The sequence below is a fragment of the Ranitomeya variabilis genome, chromosome 3 (assembly GCF_051348905.1).
Source record: "Ranitomeya variabilis isolate aRanVar5 chromosome 3, aRanVar5.hap1, whole genome shotgun sequence".
Lineage (NCBI taxonomy): Eukaryota > Metazoa > Chordata > Amphibia > Anura > Dendrobatidae > Ranitomeya > Ranitomeya variabilis.
In genome coordinates, this window is record NC_135234.1 from 687,689,983 (window position 1) to 687,716,227 (window position 26,245).

Below are 26,245 nucleotides of genomic sequence, written 5' to 3' on the forward strand. Positions count from 1 at the left end.
GGCTCTGTGGGTGGAGATTGATTGTTAACTTTCATAAAGAATTTTACAGCCATGTGTTATCAAAGTAAGTAGATCAGTTTCACCAGGTCTAAGAGCTACCTAATCATAAGTTCTGGTGACAGATTCCCTTTGTGTGCAAAATAATAACAGTCTAACATCACTAATGTGTTTAATTACTGTTTTTGGCATTAAAGATCATACAACGTGGGAAACCATTCTGACTAGGTGTAGGCGAATAATGGGCAACCAACAGAATCAACAGTCATGACCTGCACACTGCTAATTAGGTGTAATTGACTCGTTTAATGAAAAGGGGATGTTCTGAATAATCGGCTGTCATGTGCTCCTAACAATCGCGATTCCACCATCGGCTTTTAACATGTTAAATGCTGCTGTCAATCTCTTGACAGCGACATTTAACATGATCGCGCTGGAAGCTTGGGATAAGACCCGCCTATCGGCGCTATTGTCACATGATCAAGGGGCTCTGATGTGTGGGCATGAAAACCGGGGGATCTGCAGAAGACCCCTGTGCTTATCATTACTGATCTGCTATGAACAGCGGCATTCATAGCAGATGATTTCTGCTATGTGCAGCACAAGTGATCCAATGATCGCAGTTTCAAATTTCCTAAGTAGAGGTGCGCGGACCCCTGAATGTTTGGGTTCAGCCAAAAGGTAAAAAAAAAAAAAAAAAAAAAAAGTTTGGGTACCAGAACAGTACCCAGATCCCATTCACTTGAATTGGGGGCCCGAACTTCAAGTGTTCGCCACACTGTCACTTGCAAACACTGCTTCTGATTGGCGGTAAAATCATTACCAGCGGTCAGACAGCTGTGGTTCCCACGCTGTCGAAAAAAAACATCCATCCATCTATCCATCCATACTTCCGTACATGCAACCATCTATCCCTCAGCCATCGCTCCTTCCCATTCAGCCTCAGTGACTGGCGGTAACCTCAATGAAGTCACCGCTGGTCACTGATGCTGCGCTAGCAGCAGCTTATTCTCCCAGTGGCTCTCAACCTGGACGGTCGCATCTTGACACCGCTCAGGTTGAAAGCTAATTATCCCCAGACATGTATTACGGCGTGGGTCAGAACGTCAGACAGGTCAGGAATATGGATGTGTTTGTTATTTTTAAATAGCAAATGAACTGAGTTTTTATTTCAAATAAGACTTTATTCTGACTGTGTCTTTATTTACCATGTAACTATAGGATTAGTAACGGATAGGTGTCTTATACATGCTTCTCCATTACGAAGCTGTGAGCTTGATATCGCCTGACAAGACAAAGGTGACATCAACCCCAAAAATATGAATCCTACTTGTCACCGCTACAGGGCAAGTGGGAAGTGCCAGACAAAGCACCAGAATTGGCACATCTAATAGATGCAGCTTTTCTGGGCAGTTGCAGACTTCTATTTTTAGGCTGGGGGGAGCAATGACCATGTACCTCTTACCAGCCTGAGAATATCAGCCCCAGGCTGTCTGCTTTAGCTTGGCTGGTTGTCAAAAATGGGGGGACCCTACATGTTTTTTTTAATTATTTATTTAAATAATTGAAAAAATTGCATGGGGACCCCTCTAATCTTGATAACCAGCCTTACTAATGCTGACAGCTGATGGTTTCAGACCCTGGCTGATTATCAAAAATACAGGGGAACCTACAGCTATTTTATGTTTTTGCTAATTAATTTACAGCACAGGCGCCGGCTGATGAGAGCAGTAGTTCCATCAGCCGACGCCAGTGACCGGAGGTCAACTTTTTGCCTCCGATCACAACTTTGGAACCGTGGCTGTCTGACTGGCAGTAATGATTTTACCGCTGATCTGTAGTAGGGTTTGCCGAGCTGTCATGCACATGACAAACACCCGGTGTTTCGGAGCCGAACCCGAACAGTATCATGGACTTCCTGGTGAAGACCGTGTTCGGTGTCCATACCCGAATAGTAGGTGTTCCGTACAGACGCCGAACTTTACTGTTTGAGGTCGCCCATTTCTACTCCTAAGGAGATTATTGAGGCAAGTAAAAAAAAAATAAAAGAATTAAGTTTTAAAAAATATTTAAAATATATAAAAGTTCAAATCGCCATGCTTTTTGCCCAACTCAAAATAAAACAATCAGAAAAAAAATACACATTTGTTATTGTTGCGTTCAGAAATTCCCGATGTATCAAAATATAAAAATAATTAATCAGATCGTTAAACGGCGTAATAAGGAAATAATACTCTGGCGCCAAACAAACACAGCTCTTCACAAGACCACCATCCCCACAGTGAAGCATAGTGGTGGCAGCATCATGCTGTGGGAATATTTTTCGGAAGCTAAGATACGGAAAATGGTTCTAGTCTAAGGGAAGATGGATGGTGCGAAATCAGAGATATTCTGGATCAAAACCTGGTTTTCTGTCATTTATTTGACACTGGGGCAGAGGTTCACCTTCCAACAAGACAATAACCAAAGCATACAGCTAAAGCAACGCTCGAGTAGTTTAAAGGGAAACGTGTAAATGTTTTGTTGGAGTGGCCTATTCAAAGCTCAGACCTTAATCCAATTGAAAATCTGTGGTCAGACTTAAACATTGCTTTTCACCAGAGGAAACCATCTAACTTGAAGAAGCTGGAGCAGTTTTGCCTTGAGGAATGGGCAAAAACCCCAGTGGTAAGATGTGGAAAGCTCATAGAGACTTATCCAAAGTGAACTGCAGCTGTAATTGCTGCAAAGGGAGGCTCTACAAAGTACTGACTTTAACCCCTTCACCCCGGAGCTTTTTCCGTTTTTTCGCTCCCCTCCTTCCCAGAGCCATAACTTTTTTATTTTTCCGTCAATATGGCCATGTGAGGGCTCTTTTTTTTTGCGGGACGAGATGTACTTTTGAACGATACCATTGGTTTTACCATGCAGTGTAACAGAAAACGAGAAAAAAATTCCAAGTGTAATGAAATTGCAAAAAAAGTGCAATCTCACACTTGTTTTTTGTTTGGCCTTTTTGCTAGGTTCACCAAATGCTAAAACTGACCTGCCATTATGATTCTCCAGGTCATTACAAGTTCATATGCATGTAGAAAAGCCGCGGAGACACCATCACGTGTTTCTCAACGCAAGCAATGAATAGCCAGGTCTTTCACCGGGAAGGAACAACCACGGGAAGGGCAGCATCCAATAGGAAAACCACCTATGCCAAAACATGGTATCCATCCACAGATAGCTGTTTCGGGGTATTTGCCCCTCATCAGTGTGGAGTAGGAAACTGATTTGAACTTTTATATATTTCTTATTTTTTTAATATTTTTAAACACTTTTTTTTTTTTTTTTAATTTTGGCATGCTTCAATAGCCTCCATAGGAGGCTAGAAGCATGCACAACTTGATCGGCTCTGCTACATAGTGGTGAAGAACAGATCACCTCTATGTAGCAGAAATGCAGGTGTACTTTGAACACCGACCACAGGGTGGCGCTCAAAGCAATCGGCCTTCAACAACCATAGAGGTCTCAAGGAGACCTCTGGTTGTTATGGCAATGCACCGATGACCCCCGATCATGTGACGGGGGTCAGCGGTGCGAGCAGAACCGGCCGCGCGGCCGGGAGCGCTAGTTAAATGCCGCTGTCAGCGCTTGACAGTGGCATTTAACTAGTTAATGGGCGCGGGCGGATCGTGATTCCGCTCGCGCTCATTGCGTGCACATGTCAACTGTACAAAACAGGTGACATGTCGCGGCTTTGAGGTGGGCTCACCGCCGGAGCCCACCTCAAAGCGGGGGATCTGCCAGCTGACGTACTATTCCGTCAGCTGGCGGAAAGGGGTTAAGGAGGAGGGGTTGAATAGTTATGCTCACTGAAGTTTTCAGTTGTTTTGCTCTGTTAGTTTGCTTCACAAAAAATAAAACCAAATGTCCACAGCTGTAGGCATGTTCTTTACATAAACTGATGCAAACCCTTACAAAAAAAACCCAGTGAAATTCCAGGTTGTTAGCAAAACACAAAACATGCCAAGGGGTTAAATATTTTTGGAAGCCACTGTAGTTGTAAAGCAGTTGTCAGAAATTAAAGGTTATACAGCTAAGTATTAGTTCAGGGATTAACAGAAAAGCAAAGTCTGGAAGCAAATTTCAGTTTATACTTTAAAGATTCGAGTTAGTAAATGAAAATGTAGACAATGCTGTTTTCTGAGCGACCTATTGTTTTTCATCATTTTCAGTTTAACCCCTTCACGATATGCGGCATACTAGTATGGCACTTGTCGTGTCTCCCCCTTTGATGTGGGCTGCGGCACTGAGCCCACATCTTGTCCGGCACATGTCAGCTGTTTACTGGTGCAAAAAGACCAGTCCCAAGATGATCACGTGAGTGACCCCGAAACAAGTGGGTCCCCAGGACGTGTCTTGTAAATATGACACCTTCACTTCTTGCCTGAATAGTAAGATGGTTAATGAATGCAAATATTGGCTAAACACTCGGCCCTATGTATTAAATGGGATGTCTGCGTCTTGGACAACCCCTCCTTAAATGCTCTCATGTAAAATAAAAGTAAGATACTCCCCTCCCCCCACACACTACTGCCGTTCCAGGTCTCCTGGCGTGTGTGACGTTATGTTACGTGGGAACTACAATCCCTCTGGAGAAATGTGGACGTCCATGGGAAGTGTATCCTAATAAGCCTGTCTGTAGTCCCTGATGGGCTGCAGCGCTCATGAAGCACAACAATGTCACCAGGAGATCCAGCAGGGGACATCTTGTGAATGTATCTGTGTAGAAGAGGAGTATGGGGCTACTTTTACACAGAGGACCACATCATTTAAAGGGAACCTGTCACTAGAGAAAAAAAAAACGCCGCTCTGTATACTCAGAGCGGTGAATGAACCTGCGCCGCGCCCGCAACTGAAACAGGAACACTGCTGGGTAGAATAAAGTACGTTTTCTCCCCGCAATGTTCGGCTAAGTGTGGACAGCGGGCAGGTTAGTAACGCTATTAACTTGCAGATTGACCACATATCTTGAAGGTAATTAGCGTATTTTCTGGTGACAGGTTCTTTTTAAGAAGGGACTGTCAAAGAGATAGACGATCCGTTTAGGCGTCACACACACACGTTAGGAGGGGGCTTTCACTGCATTTTTCACATGTTCATGTTAGATTCTGGGGTGCAGCCAGCTTTTTTTGGAGCATTATATGACATTTGTTGTAGTCAGTAGCAGCAAAGATTTACAGGCCCTTATTTAGTTTTCGGCTTAGGCTTCTTTCACACTTTCGTCGTGTGACGTACGTCACAATCCGTCGTTTTGGGAAAAAAAACGGATCCTGCAAATGTGCCCGCAGAATGCGTTTTTTCCCATAGACTTGTATTGCCGACGGATCGCGACGTATGGCCATACGTCGTGTCCGTCGTACACTGGATCCGTCGTGTTTTGGCGGACTGTCGGCACGAAAAAACGTTCAATGGTAATGTTTTTTCGTACATCGCATCCGCCATTTTCTACCGCACATGCGCAGCCGGAACTCCGCCCCCTCCTCCCTGGACTTTACAATGGGCAGCGGATGCGTCGAAAAACTGCATCCGCTGCCCACGTCGTGCATAATTTTCACAACGTGCGTCGGTACGTCCCGCTGACGCTTAGCGATGGACCCGTACCGACGCAAGTGTGAAAGTAGCCTTAGGCCACGTCCCCGCTCGGTGACAGATGTATCAGATTTTCTGCTGTGTGTTACAATACCAGCATAGAGTGAGATTTATAGATATCTCCTGCACGTAATGGGGAAAAAACATCCACAATGTAAATGTACAAGCTGCATGTTTGAGTGTAAAGTGCTATGGAGTAAATGGCGCTATAGTGATAAATAATAATAATAATAATGTGTGAAGCACAAGGTGATATATGCAGCTTTCCTGCAGTGATATCTGGAGCGTTAAGGGTTTGGTAGTAACATGAGCACTACAGCCCAGGCCCCTTGAAGACCGACGTCATGGACGGATACTCTTTATTTCCTTGGTACTAATTATGCAAATTGTCTCTTCAGAGAGGAAGAGAACTAGAACTCTAATGCCACTTTTTGGAAGGTAGCAATTGCTACCTTCCAGTAGGTGGCACTAGAGTTCTAATTCTCTTCCTCTCTTAAGAGACAATTTGCATAATTAGCATATTTCCCAGAGGAGCATTGCGGCTTTAAGTCTCCTCATCTCGGCATGCTTAGCATTTCAGTCTCCGCAAGGAGCAACGATACTTCTTGGATTTCCTTGGTACTAAGCTGTTCAGTAACGTCATCAGTCACTACATGTTCTATCTTCTTATTAACCCCAGGGGACGGTGACCGTACAGCACAGTTCAGATGAGGAGCTGTTCACTCCTCCTGCTTCTCCGAAGAGGCTGCCCCCTGGTAAGTGAGAACACAGTAATGGTAAAATGAACAGCCCATCATTTCCTCCAAGGTCTTTGTACATATTATTTCTTCCAGTTGATAAAAAAATGTCCCCATAGACTAGAGATAGTAGAAATCTTTGTAAGGAAGACAGTAACATAAGGATGGTTACTATAGGAAAGGCTTTTGGCAGTTTTCTGCATCATTACTTTGGTATATAAAATGGTAATGGGATAAAAAACGTCATTGTGTACCCCTAAGTGTTTTGTACTCGTGACTTGTTTCGTCCTGTAAACACTCACACATGTGAACAGTGGCAGTGGTTATATGGCTGCTAAATCCGGTAGGGGCCACATCGGTGAACTGAGGTATAGGTGAGGGGGGAGGTGTAGTGGAATTAAAAAATAAAAAAATAATTGCTTGTGGCCGTGCGACAGTTATTCCCCAAAAATCAAGTTGTCCCTATGAATAGATGAGAGATAGCTGATCACTAGTAGTGATGAGCAGAGTGCAGCTAATTTTTCAAAATTTGTTTTCGATTACGATCAGCGGCGAATATTGTTTTTGCAATATTTGCCAAACACAGCTGACCGTGACCGTCATTGGGAGTAGAAATTAATATGTTCGGAACCGATCATCAGACGTACATTCGACACGAATAGGGTACCAACATGGCACGAATATGGCAAATTCAGATTTGGCAACCGATTCCGAACATATTTGCTCAACCCTAGTGATGAGAACAAGTAAGTGCTCGTTACCCGAGGTTGCCTAAGGTGCTCGGGTGTGCACAGAGTATCACAGGTGTTTGAGTGACATGGTCGAGGCCCCGCTTACTTCACAGCTGTTAGCCACAAAACATGCTGGGATTGCTCGTGTTAGTCAGGCAGTTCCCTCATGTTTTGTGGCCATCTAACTGCTGCGAAACATGTGGCGGCAGGGACTCGGATGTGTCACTTAAGCTTTTGTGATACTCTGTGCATACCCGAGCACCCTAGACACACTCAAGTAACGAGCACTTGGGTTCATCACTGATCGCTAGGTGTCCGGCTGCTGGGATCTCCAAGAATGGGGCTGTGCAGTCCCATCCTGAAAGCAGTGGTTGTGTGCATGCTCAGTATGTGCTACATTCATTGTATGTAGAACTGCCGTGTCCCATAGACAATGAATGGAGCACAGGTTGAGCGTGCACACCTTCACACCTTCACTTCAGGATGGGGCAGGGTTCCATATCTCAGGATCCAATGGAAAGGGTATACCGTAACTTGATTTTTTGAGGGGAATTACCCATTAAAGGGAATCTGCCACCCCAAAAATCGTATATGAGCTAAGGCCACCGGAATCAGGGGCTTATCTACAGCATTCTGTAATGCTGTAGATAAGCCCCCGATGTATCCTGAAAGATAAGAAAAAGGTTATTATACTCACCCGGGGGTGTTCCCACTGCGGTCCGGGTCCGATGGGTGTCGCGGTCCGGGGCCTCCCATCTTCATACAATGACATCCTCTTCTTGCCTTCCTGTCGCGGCTTCGGCGCACGCGTACTTTGTCTGCCCTGTTGAGGACCGCCCGCCCAGGTGAGTATAATATAACCTCTTTCTCATCTTTCAGGATACATCGGGGGCTTATCTACAGCATTACAGAATGCTGTAGATAAGCCCCTGATGCCAGTGGCCTTAGCTCATATACGATTTTTGGGGTGACTGATTCCCTTTAATGTAGTGGTTTATACCTTATTTTTGCTTCATTTTAACATATTGCTCAGTTTTATCCCTAACTGCCCGCTGCCATAATATCCATTTTGTGAACACTTCTAGATCAGCTTCACATTTTGCTCAGATTTGATAGTTGTATAGCAGAAAACACATATGGGCGATATACCCAGATTTCTAAAATACAGTCTTCTTTACAACCAGGTTTGCTAGGCTGCTTTCACACATCAGGTTTTTGCTGTCAGGCACAATCCGGCGAATGTTGAAAAAAAACGGATCCGTCGTAAATTGTGAAAAACTGATGCGACGGATCCGTTTTTTCGACGGATCCAACTAGCTGATCCAGCTAACTGAATCCTAAAAAAATCTGAGCATGCGCAGTTAAGGCTACTTTCACACTAGCGTTAACTGCAAACCGTCACAAATTGTCTTTTTGCAGAAAAAATGGATGCGTCAAAAAAAGTGAAAAACGTATGCAACGCATACAGCATTTCGACGGATCCGTCGCAAATCCGCTAAACTGTTCCGTCGAAATACTGTATGCGTTGCATCCGTTGCATCCGTTTTTACCATCCGTTGCATTCTTTTTTCACGACGGATCCGTTTTTAAAATGGGGGGCTCCCAAATTTGATTGGCTACTGGAAAATATGGAAAACTATATAGTGACTGTTTTTACAGCCCATCTTTGAGGGTTTTAGTTTAGTGGCAGAGATGGAAGGTGTACTGGGTAGGATTGCGAGTTTGGTAACTGACGTTATATTTGAGACGAATCGCCTGGATATCATAGTGCGGGAGAAGGAGGCGGCAGCAGAAAGACGGAGGATGCTTCTGCAGGATCGGAGACGGAGACGACTCTGGATACATCCGATAAATGAACTGCGGATGACCCGGGGTGTCCAGTCCACTCTCTACCTGGAGTTGCGGCACAACCCACACAAATTCTACAATTACGTACGGATGAGGATGGAACATTTTGACTATTTGCTTGAAAAACTGGAGGATGTCATCCGAAGGCAGGACACAAGGATGAGGCTTGCCATCACACCGGCGGAGCGGCTGATGGTGACCCTGCGGTAAGCCTCTTTTTTTTATGTCATTGCTCATATTGAATGTCATATAACATACTGCAGAAAATACTGCGCTGAAACATTGCGTTTCATTTTCTGCAGAATGTTTTTTGGTTTTTTTTTGTTTGTGGACATTCCACAGCTTTTTTTTTATGTCATTGCTCATATTTAATGTTATATTACATGCTGCAGACAATACTGCTCTGACACATTGCGTACCATTTTCTGCAGCATGTCATTTTTGTATTGTTTGCGGCCATTCCACTGCTTTTTTTTTTTTTCTTCAATTTATTTGCAATTTTTTCTAACATTTTTTTTTTTCAGTTTCCTAGCTACGGGTGAATCTATGACTTCGCTCCATTACCAATTCCGGCTGGGCATTTCCACTATTTCCGGAATAGTGAAGGAGACATGTCGGGCTATTTGGGACATTTTACAGCCGGAGTATATCCCCCAACCATCCATGGACATCTGGTTGAGAAGTGCAGAACAGTTTGAACAAATTTGCCATTTCTCAAATTGTGTTGGTGCCGTTGATGGGAAACACATAAGGATTGCTAAACCGGCAGGAACAGGCTCTGAGTACTACAATTACAAGAAATATTTCTCCATAGTACTCATAGCTATAGCAGACGCCAACTGCAAGTTCCTTGCTGTGGACATAGGAGCGTATGGACGGTCCAACGATTCGCAAGTTTTTAAAAACTCTCCAATGGGTCGTTGCCTTTGTGGAGAGACCTACGATTTCCCGCCAGCCAGACCACTCCCAGGAACAAGTGAACCAGCCATGGAATATGTTTGTGTAGGTGATGAAGCCTTTCAACTGTCGCCGCACCTACTGAAACCATATAGTAGCCGTGACTTAACCCGTACCAAACGGGTATTTAATTACCGCCTTACTAGAGCAAGAAGAGTAGTAGAGTGTTCTTTTGGCATATTGACGGCAAAGTGGAGAGTTCTGCTGACGGCAATCAAACTGCAAACCAAAACTGTAGACGAGGTAGTTAAAGCCTGTGTGGTGCTCCACAACTTTGTCCTTTCAAAGGAGCCCGTTTCCTTGGATGACGAAGAATTGGAGACAACCTTGTGGGACTACCGCAGCAGCTCAGTTCGCTCTACAGGTTCTGTTACCAGGATGAGGGACCAGTTTGCGGATTATTTTGTGTCACCTGTTGGGCGGATTCCATGGCAAGACATCATTGTGTGACCTGTTTTCCATGGGTTTTGTTTATGTAAAAATTGTGTTTCTCACAAAAAAAAAGTTACAAAAGCGTGGTTTTCTTGGTAATAAAACCAATATGTTTTACCTTTCAAACGTCTGGTGTTTATTTTTATTTTACCTTTTTTATGAGTTACCATATTACCTTAACCCCTTCACCCCCAAGGGTGGTTTGCACGTTAATGACCAGGCCAATTTTTACAATTCTGACCACTGTCCCTTTATGAGGTTATAACTCTGGAACGCTTCAACGGATCTTGGCGATTCTGACACTGTTTTCTCATGACATATTGTACTTCATGATAGTGGTAAAATTTCTTCGATATAACTTGCGTTTATTTGTGAAAAAAACGAATATTTGGCGAAAATTTTGAAAATTTCACAATTTTCCAACTTTGAATTTTAATGCCCTTAAATCACAGACATATGTCACGCAAAATACTTAATAAATAACATTTCTCCTTCGCCTCATTGGGGGACACAGACCATGGGTGTATGCTGCTGCCACCAGGAGGCTGACACTAAGTATTACAAAGAAAGTTAGCTCCTCCCCTGCAGTATACACCTCTCTGCTGGCTCCCAGCTAACCAGTTCCTTGCTTAGTGTCCGTAGGAGGCACACGGACGGGTCTGCTATTCAGACCCAAAGAACTCTTTTTTTCCGTTTTTTACTTTTTACTACGGTCGAATGGGGCGACGGATTCTTTCATGTTCCGATCTCCTCGAACCATCAACAGGCGAGCACGGGAGTTTTACCTCTCCGTATCCTCTCCTGCGACGTGGGAAGCCACTGCCTGAGCTGATTCTAGGGGCGACGGGCCCCTTCAAGGGCACCGATCTCCCCCCTCCCTTATCAGACGAGCACTGGAGTTTTACCTTCAGTATCCTCTTCTGCAGCCAGGCCTATTGCCGGACATTCAGCCCTGTCCACCAGGTTTTACCCTCGGCTGTTCAGAGGCACCTTCCAGCGTGGCGTCTGAGCAGCCCCCACTGCATCACCACTGAAAAAGCGGATGATGGAAGGAGGCAGACGGTTCCTCTCCACCCCTCTTCTGCAGGGATGGTGGATGGAGGCTCCCCAACCCTGCATCGTCCTATCTACCCGGGCACAGCTCCTACCTGCAGCATCTGCCATGGTCCCCCTCCATATTGGGGTAAGTGCTCCGTGAGATTTGGGTGTTCCGACGGTCAGAGGAGGGCTCCATAGCGACTGGGTCCCCACAGAGCTTCGCGGCACTTTTCCCCTCAGTCTGCGGGTGCGCGCCGGCCGAAGCCATAACTTTAGTCCCCGGCTTCGGCCCTGTTTAGGCCGCAGCCCGGGAAGCCCCGCCCACCGCTTGCTCCCTTCTAGCGGCTCCGCCCCCCTATTCAGGCGCTTCTCGTTCCAGACGAGATCTCGGCGGCCATCTTCCTCCTCCTCCATTGCGGTCACTATTTCTTCTGGAGGGGGCTGCGGCCGGCGGTTTTTCAGCGCTGAAGTCAGCGCTATTCCAGTCGGGGGACTCAGAACCTGAGTAAGGTGAATCGGCCCCCCCCCCCCCCGGCACGCATCCCGGCAGCATTAAGGGACTAGCTTCCCTGTTTTTTTATATACTTAAGGCTGCGATTTTCTGGTGCTCCTGCACACTACAGAATGTATAGTACAGTATGCAGGCTTGCAACGGAGAGCTGTGAGTTCCCAGCAACGAAGCTCTCATGACTCATTCCCTGGCGACTCATTCCCTGGTGACTCATTCCCTGGTGACTCATTCCCTGGTGACTCATTCCCTGGTGACTCATTCCCTGGTGACTCATTCCCTGGTGACTCATTCCCTAGTGACTCATTCCCTGGTGACTCATTCCCTGGCGACTCATTCCCTGGCGACTCATTCCCTGGCGACTCATTCCCTGGCGACTCATTCCCTGGCGACTCATTCCCTGGCGACTCATTCCCTGGTGACTCATTCCCTGGTGACTCATTCCCTGGTATTTGCTACTCTGCCTCGGTAGTCGCTGGGCCCATAGGTGCATCCCCAGCTTTCCATGCCTTTTTATTAAACCCAGGACCAGCATTCCCTGGTCTTAAGGGTCCCCTAGTTTTAAAAGGGTCACATCCCCAGCATTCTCTGCTCTGCCAGAAGCCGGTCTCCTTTTCCTTAGTACTTAATCAGGCCAGTAGGCCCTGGCCTTAAAGGCACAGGGCCAGTAGGCACTGGTCTTAAAGGCACATGGCAAGTGTGCCCTCGTCTTAAAGACACATGACCAGCTTCCCTGGTCTTAAAGGAGCATGACCAGCTTTTTTGTTCTTAAAGGCACATTACCAGCTTTGCTGGTCTTTAAGGCACTTGTTCCTACATTCCTCTCATGACCAGTATTCCTGGTCTTAAAGGCACGTGACCAGTATTCCCTGGTCTTAAAGACTCGTGTCCAGTATACCCTGGTCTTAAAAGCACATGACCAGTATGCCCTGGTCTTAAAGGCACGTGACCAGTATCCCCCGGTCTTAAACGCTATAATCAGTATGCCCCGGTCTTAAAGGCACATGTCTAGTACGTCCTGTTTTTTCAAGGCCATGACCAGTATGCCCTGGTCTTAAAGGCACATAACTAGTACGTCCTGGTTTTCAAGGCACATGACCAGTATGCCCTGGTCTTAAAGGCACGTGACCAGTATCCCCTGGTCTTAAACGCAATATCCAGTATGCCCTGGTCTTAAAGGCACATGACTAGTACGTCCTGGTTTTCTAGGCACATGACCAGTATGCCCTGGTCTTAAAGGCTCATGTCCAGTACGCCCTGGCTTTTAAAGGCACACGACCAGTATGCCCAGGTCTTTAAGGCACGTGACCATTTTGCCCTGGACTTAAAGGCTCAGGACCAGTACGCCCTGGTCTTAAACGCAAATGACCAGCATTCCCTGGTTTTAAGGGCACATGAACAGTATTTCATTTTACAAAAGGCACAAGACCAGTATTCCCTGGTCTTAAAGGCTCATGGCCAGTAACCCCTAGCCTTAAAGGCGCATGACCAGTATTTACTGGTCTTAAGGGCACATCATCTATCCTAAGCTGGTCACCCTAACTGAGCTCTGGAGCACTCACATGCTCCCTCTCCTACAATGGGAGCCGTCGGCTAGCAGGGGCCGCAAGTATTCTAGAATAATGTACAGGTTCTAGATAATCTCCATCAACATTTGACGGTGATGCACTGGAAGACCTCTAAGTAGGATACCATACCTGGTCGGAATTTTATGGGCGACGGGTCCTTTTAAGGGCTCCGATTTCCCCCCACACCTTCAACAGACGAGCACACGGAGTGTCGCCTCCATGTATCTTCTTCTGCATCCAGGTCTATCGCCACAACCTGCCCTGTCCACTCGGAAACCTCAATTCTGGGGATGTACTGAGGCACACATTTGTGGCGTCCCAACAAGGAGGTTTTTTCCCCCCTTTGTATCAGATGCAAGAAAGTGGACGATTCCTCTCCACTTCCCTGTTAAGAGATGGTGGATCGAGGTTTTTATTTTTTATTTATTTTTATTTTTTTCCTTATTTTCTTCTCTGCACGATGGCAGAGACCTGCTGGCTACAGTCCCGCATTCTGTCACTTGACAGACTCGCCGGGCAGAATTTCTTGCGGTATTCCTACCAGTATCCTGGCCGGTGTATCATCAATTAAGATTCCACAGACGGTCGGATAGCAGGTCTAGTTAGTTCCGTCCTGTGGTTTCGGGTTTAGCGCTCTACCCTTCCTTAGCCGCCACATGGGTTGCTTGACCAAAGGGAGAGAATAAAAGTCTCCGGGTCCCAGACCTTATCTACTTCGTTCCACAGTATAGCTGGCCAATCAAATCTTCTGAGCGGGAGACTAGCAAGGGATCGTATCTCTTCTTCAAGCTCAACCAGCAGTGGAAGCATTGGCCAGGACAGTCTAGATCTAAGGGATCTTGGTTCCAAAATGGAGGGAATGAAAAGTATCTCCATTTCTGGACCCCAATCTTCTAACAACCTTTGACAGGGCCCTCTCTTTTTTCGGATGGAGTTCCTCCGCTCAGCCACTACTTCAACAGAGAAACGTGGTTGTTTTCTGGCATCCATCGTCATTCGGGATTCTTCCCTCACATACCTATTTCTCCTCTCTACTATATTCTCTTCGCCTTTCCATTCGCGAACAGTATTTTCACGACCTGGCCCTTCTGCCTGGCTACCACACCAGAGTGGTCGCAAGGGTCATGACGGTTGTCATGCGCTTCTTGCACCTTAGAAACATGGTCGTCCTGCCCTACTCGGTCGACTCTCTAGCTGCTCTACAAGGACTACGCTAAGTCGTCTATATCACTTGCAATACCCTCTCACTTGGGCTAGCAGCTAAACTTAGACAAGTTTTTTCCTCATTCCCAGCCCAGCAGATCCTCTTTGACGATGATCCTGCACAAGAAGGATGGTAATTCTCTCTCTCGAGTCAAGGTCGTGGCCCTTCAACACGGAGCTTGTGCACTTGATCACTCATTCCCTCGGTTCATTCAATTAGCTAGGAGGGTTCTGAGCAATAAGATGAAAACGGAAGTAGTTTTCTTTTGCTCCGCTCGTTTTCAGCAAGTCAATCAGGCTTTCAAAAGGTAGTTTCTAAGCTCCTTCCTCATCCAGAGCCTTCTTCTGGTCCAATGGTTATTAGGGATACCAATGCCCGTCTTCTTCTCCCGATCATTTCTCTGGGGATCTGAACAGTACGGCTAATCCCACAGCAGGTCCACTGCCCTTAGGCGGGTCAACCATCCGTCTTCAATTTGGATAATGCCACGGCTGTGCCATACGTCAATCATCTCGCAGGTACCCACAGTCAAGCGCCATGGCCGAGGTACCTCGCACTCTCTGATGGGCCGAGATCTATCATTCGGTGATCTCAACAGTACATGTCCCTGGAGTAGAACACTGGGCGGCTGACATATTCAGCCGTCAGGGTTTTTCTCCTCAAGTGAGTGGGAACTTCACTCGGAAGTCTTCCTTCACATCTGCCTTCACTGGAGTACTCCAGATGTCGGTCGGATGGCGTCCAAGCTGAACGCCTATGTACTCCAGTTCATGGTTTGGCTGCAAGATCCAAGTCTATCGCAGTGCATACTCCGTTTCTTCCACGGTACCAATTTCCATAACTCCTCTTCCACTACGTCTGAGACCTTTTTGGAAGCGGAAAAGGCCCCCAGTGATCCTGGGAGACCCGCACTGACCATGTCAGGTTTTCTCGCTTGCGGTACTAGTATTTCTCCGTCTTATTTCGTCAAAATTGGAACTATGGACCTTCTCGCAGGGAGTCTCCACCTGTAGTTCTTCCCTACCGGGTACCGTTAGATCTGGGGGACCTTAATGGTCCTGGGGATCTTACAGTACACTCCTTTTTCGATCCAGAAAGACTTTACGATAAGGGAACGTCACTCCCCTTTTTTCTATGCGTTCTTGTCATCCTGATGAGTCTTCAGAGCTTCCCACTCTGTTCCTTTCAGTCTTTTTTCCTTATTACCATCTATGCATCGTTGCCCTCAAGCCATCCCATTCCCTCGTTGCCAAGGTGGTTTTGTATTCCCACTGTTGCAGGGGCATCGTCCTCTCATCTTTCGGCTCCAGTCCACACAACGGAATGGGTTCTCCATAATCTGGAAGTAGTGAGTGCTCCAAGTGGGTACGTATCGAGGACGGCGTCCTTCCAAAGGTTGGACACTTTGCTTGGGCTTCTCGATGGTAAGTAGGCTTCCCGATGGTCACAGGAAGGGTTTAGCCGGGTTCATCGGCCACGTTAGCCTGGTGGATCCTTTTCACCATCCAGGAGTCCTTCCGTGCTAGATGTCAGCCTATCTCCCTGTCTCAGGTCCGCATGCATTCTTGAAGCACTATAATTCACACACTTCCACAGATGTGAGTCTGGGCAGGCGGACTTTGCAGGCCGCCTTGGCGCACTTGTAAGTAGCGGTTACACGGCCTGATCTGATGTTGTCCCCACCCAGGGACTGCTTTGGGACGTCCCATGGTCTGTGTCCCCCAATGAGGCGAAGGAGAAATAGGGATTTTTGTGTACTCACCGTAAAATCCTTTTCTCCGAGTCATTCATTGGGGGACACAGCTCCCTCCCTATTATTAGTTGTATTTGTTTTTATCATTTGATATGTTATACTCTCATATATAATGTGACATGCTATACGCTTATATGTTATTGATCTCCTACTGCTTTTGCACCGAACTGGTTAGCTGGGAGCCAGCAGAGGGGTGTATACTGCAGGGGAGGAGCTAACTTTCTTTGTAATACTTAGTGTCAGCCTCCTGGTGGCAGCAGCATACACCCATGGTCTGTGTCCCCCAATGAATGGCTCGGAGAAAAGGATTTTACGGTGAGTACACAAAAATCCCTATTTCCCACATGTCTACTTTACATCAGCACAATTTTGGAACCAAAATTTTTTTTTGTGACGGAGTTATAAGGGTTAAAAGTTGACCAGCAATTTCTCATTTTTACAACACCATTTTTTTTTAGGGACCACATCTCATTTGAAGTCATTTTGAGGGGTCTATATGATAGAAAATACCCAAGTGTGACACCATTCTAAAAACTGCACCCCTCAAGGTGCTCAAAACCACATTCAAGAAGTTTATTAACCCTTCAGGTGTTTCACAGGAATTTTTGGAATGTTTAAATAAAAATGAACATTTAACTTTTTTTCACACAAAATTTATTTCAGCTCCAATTTGTTTTATTTTACCAAGGGTAACAGGAGAAAATAGACCCCGAAATGTGTTGTACAATTTGTCCTGAGTACGCTGATACCCCATATGTGGGGGTAAACCACTGTTTGGGCGCATGGCAGAACTCGGAAGGAAAGGAGCGCCATTTGACTTTTCAATGCAAAATTGACTGGAATTGAGATGGGACGCCATGTTGCATTTGGAGAGCCCCTGATGTGCCTAAACATTGAAACCCCCCACAAGTGACACCATTTTGGAAAGTAGACCCCTTAAGGAACTTATCTAGATGTGTGTTGAGCACTTTGACCCAACAAGTGCTTCACAGAAGTTTATAATGCAGAGCTGTAAAAATAAAAAATCATATTTTTTCACAAAAATGATTTTTCGCCCCCAATTTTTTATTTTCCCAAGGGTAAGAGAAGAAATTGGACCCCAAAAATTGTTGTGCAATTTGTCCTGAGTACGCTGATACCCCATATGTGGGTGTAAACCATTGTTTGGGCGCAGGGCAGAGCTCGGAAGGGAAGGAGCGCCATTTGACTTTTCAATGCAAAATTGACTGGAATTGAGATGGGACGCCATGTTGCGTTTGGAGAGCCCCTGATGTGCCTAAACATTGAAACCCCCCACAAGTGACACCATTTTGGAAAGTAGACCCCTTAAGGAACTTATCTAGATGTGTGTTGAGCACTTTGACCCAACAAGTGCTTCACAGAAGTTTATAATGCAGAGCCGTAAAAATAAAAAATCATATTTTTTCACAAAAATGATCTTTTCGCCCCCATTTTTTTATTTCCCCAAGGGTAAGAGAAGAAATTAGACCACAAAAGTTGTTGTGCAATTTGTCCTGAGTACGACGATACCCCATATGTGGGGGTAAACCACTGTTTGGGCGCATAGCAGAGCTCGGAAGGGAAGGAGCGCTATTTTACTTTTCAATGCAAAATTGACTGGAATTAAGATGGGATGCCATGTTGCATTTGGAGAGCCCCTGATGTGCCTAAACATTAAAACCCCCCACAAGTGACACCATTTTGGAAAGTAGACCCCCTAAGGAACTTATCTAGATGTGTTTTGAGAGCTTTGAACCCCCAAGTGTTTCACTACAGTTTATAACGCAGAGCCGTGAAAATAAAAATTCTTTTTTTTTTTCACAAAAATGATTTTTTAGCCCCCAGTTTTGTATTTTCACAAGGGTATCAGGATAAATTGGACCGCAAAAGTTGTCCAATTTGTCCTGAGTACGCTGATACCCCATATGTGGGGGGGAACCACTGTTTGGGCGCATGACAGAGCTCGGAAGGGAAGGAGCGCCATTTGGAATGCAGACTTAAATGGATTGGTCTGCAGGCGTCACGTTGCATTTGCAGAGCCCCTGATGTACCCAAACAGTACAAACCCCCCACAAGTGACCCCATATTGGAAACTAGACCCCCCAAGGAACTTATCTAGATGTGTTGTGAGAACTTTGAACCCCCAAGTGTTTCACTACAGTTTATAACGCAGAGCCGTGAAAATAAAAATTATTTTTTTTTTCACAAAAATGATTTTTTAGCCCCCAGTTTTGTATTTTCACAAGGGTATCAGGATAAATTGGACCCCAAAAGTTGTTGTCCAATTTGTCCTGAGTAGGCTGATACCCCATATGTGGGGGGGAACCACTGTTTGGGCGCATGACAGAGCTCGGAAGGGAAGGAGCGCCATTTGGAATGCAGACTTAAATGGATTGGTCTGCAGGCGTCACATTGCATTTGCAGAGCCCCTGATGTACCCAAACAGTACAAACCCCCCACAAGTGACCCCATATTGGAAACTAGACCCCCCAAGGAACTTATCTAGATGTGTTGTGAGAACTTTGAACCCCCAAGTGTTTCACTACAGTTTACAACGCAGAGCCGTGAAAATAAAAAATCTTTTTTTTCCCACAAAACTTTTTTTTTGGCCCCCAGTTTTGTATTTTCCCAAGGGTAGCAGGAGAAATTGGACCCCAAAAGATGATGTCCAATTTGTCCTGAGTACGCTGATACCCCATATGTTGGGGTAAACCCCTGTTTGGGCACACGGGAGAGCTCTGAAGGGAAGGAGCACTGTTTTCCTTTTTCAACGCAGAATTGGCTGGAATTCAGATCGGATGCCATGTCCCGTTTGGAGAGCCCCTGATGTGCCTAAACAGTGGAAACCCCCCAATTATAACTGAAACCCTAATCCAAACACACCCCTTACCCTAATCCCAACAGTAACCCTAACCCCTCCTCTAACCCAGACACACCCAACCCTATTCCCAACCGTAAATGTAATCCAAACCCTAACCCTATCTTTAGCCCCAACCCTAACTGTAGCCCTAGCCCTAGCCCCAACCCTAACCCTAGCCCCAACCCTAGCCCTAACCCTAGCCCTAACCCTAGCCCTAACCCTTGCCCTAACCCTAGCCCTAACTCTAGTCCTAACTCTACCCCTAACCCTAATGGGAAAATGGAAATAAATACATTTTTTAATTTTTTTATTTTTCCCTAACTAAGGGGGTGATGAAGGGGGGTTTGATTTACTTTTATAGCGGGTTTTTTAGCGGATTTTTATGATTGGCAGCCGTCACACACTGAAAGACGCTTTTCATTGCAAAAAATATTTTTTGCGTTACCACATTTTGAGAGCTGTAATTTTTCCATATTTGAGTCCACAGAGTCGTGAGATCTTGTTTTTTGCGGGACGAGTTGACGTTTTTATTGGTAACATTTTCGGACACGTGACATTTTTTGATCGCTTTTTATTCCGATTTTTGTGAGGCAGAGTGATCAAAAACCAGCTATTCATGAATTTCTTTTGGGGGAGGCGTTTATACCGTTCCGCGTTTGGTAAAATTGATAAAGCAGTTTTATTCGTCGGGTCAGTACGATTTCAGCGATATCTCATTTATATCATTTTTTTATGTTTTGGCGCTTTTATACGATAAAAACTATTTTATAGAAAAAATAATTATTTTGGTATCGCTTTATTCTCAGGACTATAACTTTTTTATTTTTTTGCTGATGATGCTGTATGGCGGCTCGTTTTTTGCGGGACAAGATGACGTTTTCAGCGGTACCATGGTTATTTATATCCGTCTTTTTGATCACGTGTTATTCCACTTTTTGTTCGGCGGTATGATAATAAAGCGTTGTTTTTTGCCTCGTTTTTTTTTTTTTTTTCTTACGGTGTTTACTGAAGGGGTTAACTAGTGGGGCAGTTTTATAGGTTGGGTCGTTACGGACGCGGCAATATTAAATATGTGTACTTTTATTGTTTTTTTTATTTTATTTAGCTAAAGAAATGTATTTATGGGAATAATATTTTTTTTTTTTCTTTATTTAGGATATTTTTTTTATATTTTTTTTTTACACATGTGGGGAATTTTTTTTTTACTTTGTCCCAAGGGGGGACATTACAGATCATTGATCTGACAGTGTGCACAGCACTCTGTCAGATCGACGATCTGCTGTGCAGGGCTGCAGGCTTACCAAGCGTCTGCTCTGAGCAGGCACTCGGTAAGCCACCTCCCTCCCTGCAGGACCCGGATGCCGCGGCCATCTTGGATCCGGGACCTGCGGCGAGGAGGGAGGTAGGAGACCCTCGGAGCAATGCGATCACATCGCGTTGCTCCGGGGGTCTCAGGGAAGCACGCAGGGAGCCCCCTCCCTGCGCGATGCTTCCCTATACCGCCGGTACACCGCGATCATGTTTGATCGCGGTGTGCCGGGGGTTAATGTGCCGGGGGCGGTCCGTGGCCGCTCCTGGCACATAGTGCCGGATGTCAGCTGCGATATGCGAGCGCGGCCGATCGAGTATGACGTACTATCCCGTCGGTGGTCATACGGGCCCACCCCACCTCGACGGGATAGTACGTCAGATGTCAGAAAGGGGTTAATGAATCCACACACACACAGAGTAGAATTTAAATCAGACCGAATTTTTTATTTGAACTCTTTTTTTTAAAAAAAAAAAAATTTTCTTTGCAAAAAACAAACATATTTTTGTTTTTTTCAAAAAAATTTTCTTAAATTTTCAATTTTTTTTTTTTAATAAAATTAGAAAAAAATTAACATTTGTACATGTGTTACAAATCTTCAAAGTGTGGGGTGGAGATACGAGGGGAGGAGGGGCTGGAAGGTTGGACCACGTCGATAGGTGGGGAAACCCTACTTTGTTGGGGTGCAGTGGAAGGGGGGGTAAAAGCAGGAGGCTGACCAGAGGGGGGTGGTGTTGGGGTAGGGGGAATACTTAATGGGGAAGAAAAGCTGGGCAAGGAAGAAAACATTGGGGAAGAAATTTGGTTTGGGGGCCGGGATGGGTATTGGGACTGGGTTGGGTATTGGGGCTGGGTTGGGTATTGGGGCTGGGTTGGGTATTGGGACTGGGTTGGGTATTGGGACTGGCGTGGGTATTGGGACTGGGTTGGGTAATGGGGGGCATGGTGTGGAAATGGGGCCTGGGGTGGGGCCTGTGGTGGAAATGGGGCCTGGGGTGGAAATGTAGTGGATGTGTGGGGGTAGATTGGGGTTCGTTAAGGGCCTTCAGTAGAGCATTATGGCAGGTATTCATTACCGGCATCTGTTGCTCAAAAGACAGCTTTTCCATGCTCCTGAGCATGGATTGGAAAAAAAGATTGGCCGGAGACTGACTTACATCTGAATGCAGCCTATCCAAGCGACTGCTGGTTTCATGGCTTGTTTCACTGATGCGTGATTGCACCATGTTGAAACCAGCAGTCACTTGCTCTCCCAAAATTTTGAAAGAGCTTTGGAAGGATGCATTCAGATGTATGAATTCAGGAGCATAGCTCCTTTCCTGACCCCTCTGTCGCTGCCGCCACGAACCTAATGGTGGTCTAGAGGTGGCAGGATCAGAGGGGTGGGGTAAAGGGAACGCTATCTGTTGAGCATCAGATTCGAGTAAAGAAGGCTGCAATAATGCTCCAGTGCTTGGGGCAGATGAACTGGAGGGGACAGAGGGGTCAGAGGAGGGGTCAGAGGTGTGGGGCCGACCGACGTGGCCCTTGGTGGTGGACTCAGGAGGGATCGCTCCAGAGGGCACTGAGGAAGATGCAGGCGCCCGGTGGCTGGAGAAGGTGCTGTGAAAGAAAAATCAAAAACAATTAATATATTGATAGGAAAAAGCCGTGACTGAAACCAAACTTAAGACAGGTTAAAAACATGGTTATTAGTGGGCTGTAGAATACTTACACTCTGCTCAGCATTGTTCGCCTCAGGAAGGAGAGGGCAGGGCCATGTTTATATTTGCTCCTCTTCCTTCCTGCTGAGCCACTCGGGGCCTTCATCTCCTCGTTAAATTCCCTCTTAAAGCGATCCCTCAGAGACCGCCACCGCTTCCTAACCTTTCCACCTGTGAAGACAAGAATGAAAAGAAAAAAAAAAATTGGTAAATGCAATACATTACATTCAGCTCAAAACATCACTGAAAAGTGAATACTTACATAGTTTGTTCTGCTGCTGTGGAAGAAGGTCCTCCCACCTCGGAAAGATGTTATGGCATACTTTGTCCTAGAGCCGACGGGTTACACTGCTATCGGCATGCCTGCGGTCAGCCATGTTCCACAGCAGCTCCCGCTCGCGAACCTCCTCAATAAGACAGTCGATATCTATGTCGTCATCAAAGTCTTCGGCGGGAGCACTCTGTGAAGCCTGTGCAAAAAAAAGAAGAAAAACAAAAAAATTAGTACACTGAAACACAAAAGTACCAATAGAATCCCCCCCCCAAAAAAAAACTCACTGATGGCCGACCGCGGCGACGATTCCGCCGACTCTGGGAGCGGCTGGGAGAACCTTCACGGTTTGCTGAATGTTCAGCAGCAGGAGACTGAAATAAAGGAAACAAATTCTCTGTAATGTAGGCATATATTTTCTGTGTTTAGTTATGTATGAAAATCTGTTTTGTGTATTGTGCAGTGTGATGTGTGAAGCAACTATTTCACCACTACTTACACTTGGTTCCGCCTCCACTTGCATCTCTCCACCCGTCTCGCCCCCTTCTGACAGCTCCTCATCTGATTCAGCTTCCTGTTTAACCCCTTCCCGACCCATGACGCCACGTAGGCGTCATGAAAACCCGTGCCAATCCGACCCATGACGCCTATGTGGCGTCATGGAATGATCGCGTCCCTGCAGATCGGGTGAAGGGGTTAACTCCGATTTCACCCGATCTGCAGAGACAGGGGGAGTGGTGCTTCAGCCCAGGGGGGGTGGCTTCACCCCCCCGTGGCTACGATCGCTCTGATTGGCTGTTGAAAGTGAAACTGCCAATCAGAGCGATTTGTAATATTTCACCTGAAAAACTGGTGAAATATTACAATCCAGCCATGGCCGATGCTGCAATATCATCGGCCATGGCTGGAAACACTAATGTGACCCCCCCCCACCCCACCGATCGCCCCCCCAAGTGACCGATCTGTGCTCCGCTCCCCTCGGTCCTGTGCTCCGCTGCCCCCTGCTCCTGCCCGCTCCCCCCGTGCTGCTATGCCACCCCCCTGTGCTCCGACGCCCCCCCCCGTGCCCCGATCTCCCCCCCTTATACTCACCGAGGCTCCCGGTGTCCGTCCGCCTCCTCGCTGGGCGCCGCCATCTTCCAAAATGGCGGGCGCATGCTCAGTGCGCCCGCCGAATCTGCCAGTCGGCAGATTCGTTAAAAGTACATTTTGATCGCTGTGATAGGTTCTATCACAGCGATCAAAATAATAAATTAACCCCCCCCTTTATCACCCCCATAGGTAGGGACAATAATAAAATAAAGAAAATATATATTTTTTCTTTTTCCACTAGGGTTAGGGTTAGAACTAGGGTTAGGGTTAGAACTAGGGTTAGGGGTAGGGTTAGGGTTACGGGTAGGGTTAGGGGTAGGGTTAGGGTTATGGCATGTGCACACAGTGCGGATTTGGCTGTGGATCCGCAGCGGATTGGCCGCGGATCTGCAGTGGATTGGCCGCGGATCCGCAGCGGATTGGCCGCGGATCCGCAGCAGATTGGCTGCTGCGAATTCGTAGCAGTTTTCCATCAGGTTTACAGTACCATGTACACCTATGGAAAACCAAATCCGCTGTGCCCATGGTGCGTAAAATTCCGTGCAGAAACGCTGCGTTGTATTTTCCGCAGCATGTCAATTCTTTGTGCGGATTCCGCAGCGTTTTACACCTGTTCCTCAATAGGAAACCGCAGGTGAAATCCGCACAAAAAAACACTGGAAATCCGCTGTAAATCCGCAGGTAAAACGCAGTGCCTTTTACCTGCAGATTTTTCAAAAATCGTGTGGAAAAATCTCACACGAATCCGCAACGTGGGCACATAGCCTTAGGGTTAGGGTTGGAATAAGAGTTAGGGTTGGAATTAGGGCTAGGGTTGGAAATAGGGTTAAGATTAGGCTTGTGGTTAGGGTTACGGATAGGGTTAGGGGTGTGTTGGCGTTACAGTTGTGGCTAGGGTTGGGATTAGGGTTAGGGTTGGGATTAGGGTTAGGATTAGGGTTAGGGTTGGAATTAGGGTTACGGGTGTGTTGGGGTTAGGGTTGTGGTTAGGGGTGTGTTGGGGTTAGGGTTGTGATTAGGGTTATGGCTACAGTTGGGATTAGGGTTAGGGGTGTGTTGGGGTTAGTGTTGAAGTTAGAATTGAGGGGTTTCCACTGTTTAGGCACATCAGGGGTCTCCAAACGCAACATGGCGCCACCATTGATTCCAGCCAATCTTGCGTTCAAAAAGTCAAATGGTGCTCCCTCCCTTCCAAGCCCCGACGTGCGCCCAAACAGTGGTTTACCCCCACATATGGGGTACCAGCGTACTCAGGACAAACTGGGCAACAACTGTTGGGGTCCAATTTCTCCTGTTACCCTTGCAAAAATAAAAAATTACTTGCTAAAACATAATTTTTGAGGAAAGAACAATTATTTTTTATTTTCACGGCTCTACGTTATAAACTTCTGTGAAGCACTTGGGGGTTGAAAGTGCTCACCACACATCTAGATAAGTTCCTTGGGGGGTCTAGTTTCCAAAATGGGGTCACTTGTGGGGTGTTTCTACTGTTTAGGACCATCAGGGGCTCTGCAAATGCAATGTGACGCCCGCAGACCATTCCATCAAAGTCTGCATTTCAAATGTCACTACTTCCTTTCCGAGCCCTGACGTGTGCCCAAACAGTGGTTTACCCCCACATATGGGGTATCAGCGTACTCACAACAAACTGGGCAACAAATATTGGGGTCCAATTTCTCCTGTTACCCTTGTGAAAATAAAAAATTGCTTGCTAAAACATCTTTTTTGAGGAAAGAAAAATTATTTTTTATTTTCACGGCTCTGCGTTGTAAACTTCTGTGAAGCACTTGGGGGTTGAACGTGCTCACCACACATCTAGATAAGTTCCTTGGGGGGTCTAGTTTCCAAAATGGGGTCACTTATGGGGGGTTTCTACTGTTTAGGCATATCAGGGGCTCTGCAAACGTAACATGATGCCCGCAGACCATTCCATCAAAGTCTGCATTCCAAAACGTCACTACTTCCCTTCCGAGCCCCGGCATGTGCCCAAACAGTGGTTTACCCCCACATATGGGGTATCAGCGTACTCAGGAGAAACTGGACAACAACTTTTGGGGTCAAATTTCTCCTGTTACCCTTGCAAAAATAAAAAATTCTGGGCTAAAAAAATATTTTTGAGGAAAGGAAACACATTTATTATTTTCACAGCTCTGCGTTATAAACTTCTGTGAAGCACTTGGGGGTTCAAAGTGCTCACCACACATCTAGATAAGTTCCCTTGGGGGTCTAGTTTCCAAAATGGAGTCACTTGTGGGGAGTTCCTACTGTTTAGGCACATCAGGGGCTCTGCAAACGCAACCTGACACCCGCAGAGCATTCCATCAAAGTCTGCATTTCAAAACATCACTACTTCCCTTCCTAACCCCGACGTGTGCCAAAACAGTGGTTTACCCCCACATATGGGGTATCAGCGTACTCAGGAGAAACTGGACAACAACTTTTGGGGTCCAATTTCTCCTGTTACCCTTGGGAAAATAGAAAATTGTGGGCTAAAAAATCATTTTTGAGAAAAGAAAAATTATTTTTTATTTTCATGGCTCTGCGTTATAAACTTCTGTGAAGCACTTGGGGGTTCAAAGTGCTCACCACACATCTAGATAAGTTCCTTGGGAGGT

The 26,245-nt window shown here is 46.2% G+C and overlaps 1 protein-coding gene across 4 annotated transcripts in view; it reads left to right on the forward strand.

Annotated features, from left to right (window-relative positions):
- Window positions 1-26,245, forward strand: part of SETDB2 (SET domain bifurcated histone lysine methyltransferase 2) — a 115,354-nt gene that overhangs the window by 62,331 nt on the left and 26,778 nt on the right. For all 4 annotated transcript variants that reach the window (XM_077298091.1, XM_077298088.1, XM_077298089.1 and 1 more), the window contains one exon: window positions 6,299-6,374. In XM_077298091.1, coding sequence (XP_077154206.1) covers window positions 6,299-6,374 — 76 coding nt within the window. The remainder of the gene's footprint in view (window positions 1-6,298; window positions 6,375-26,245) is intronic.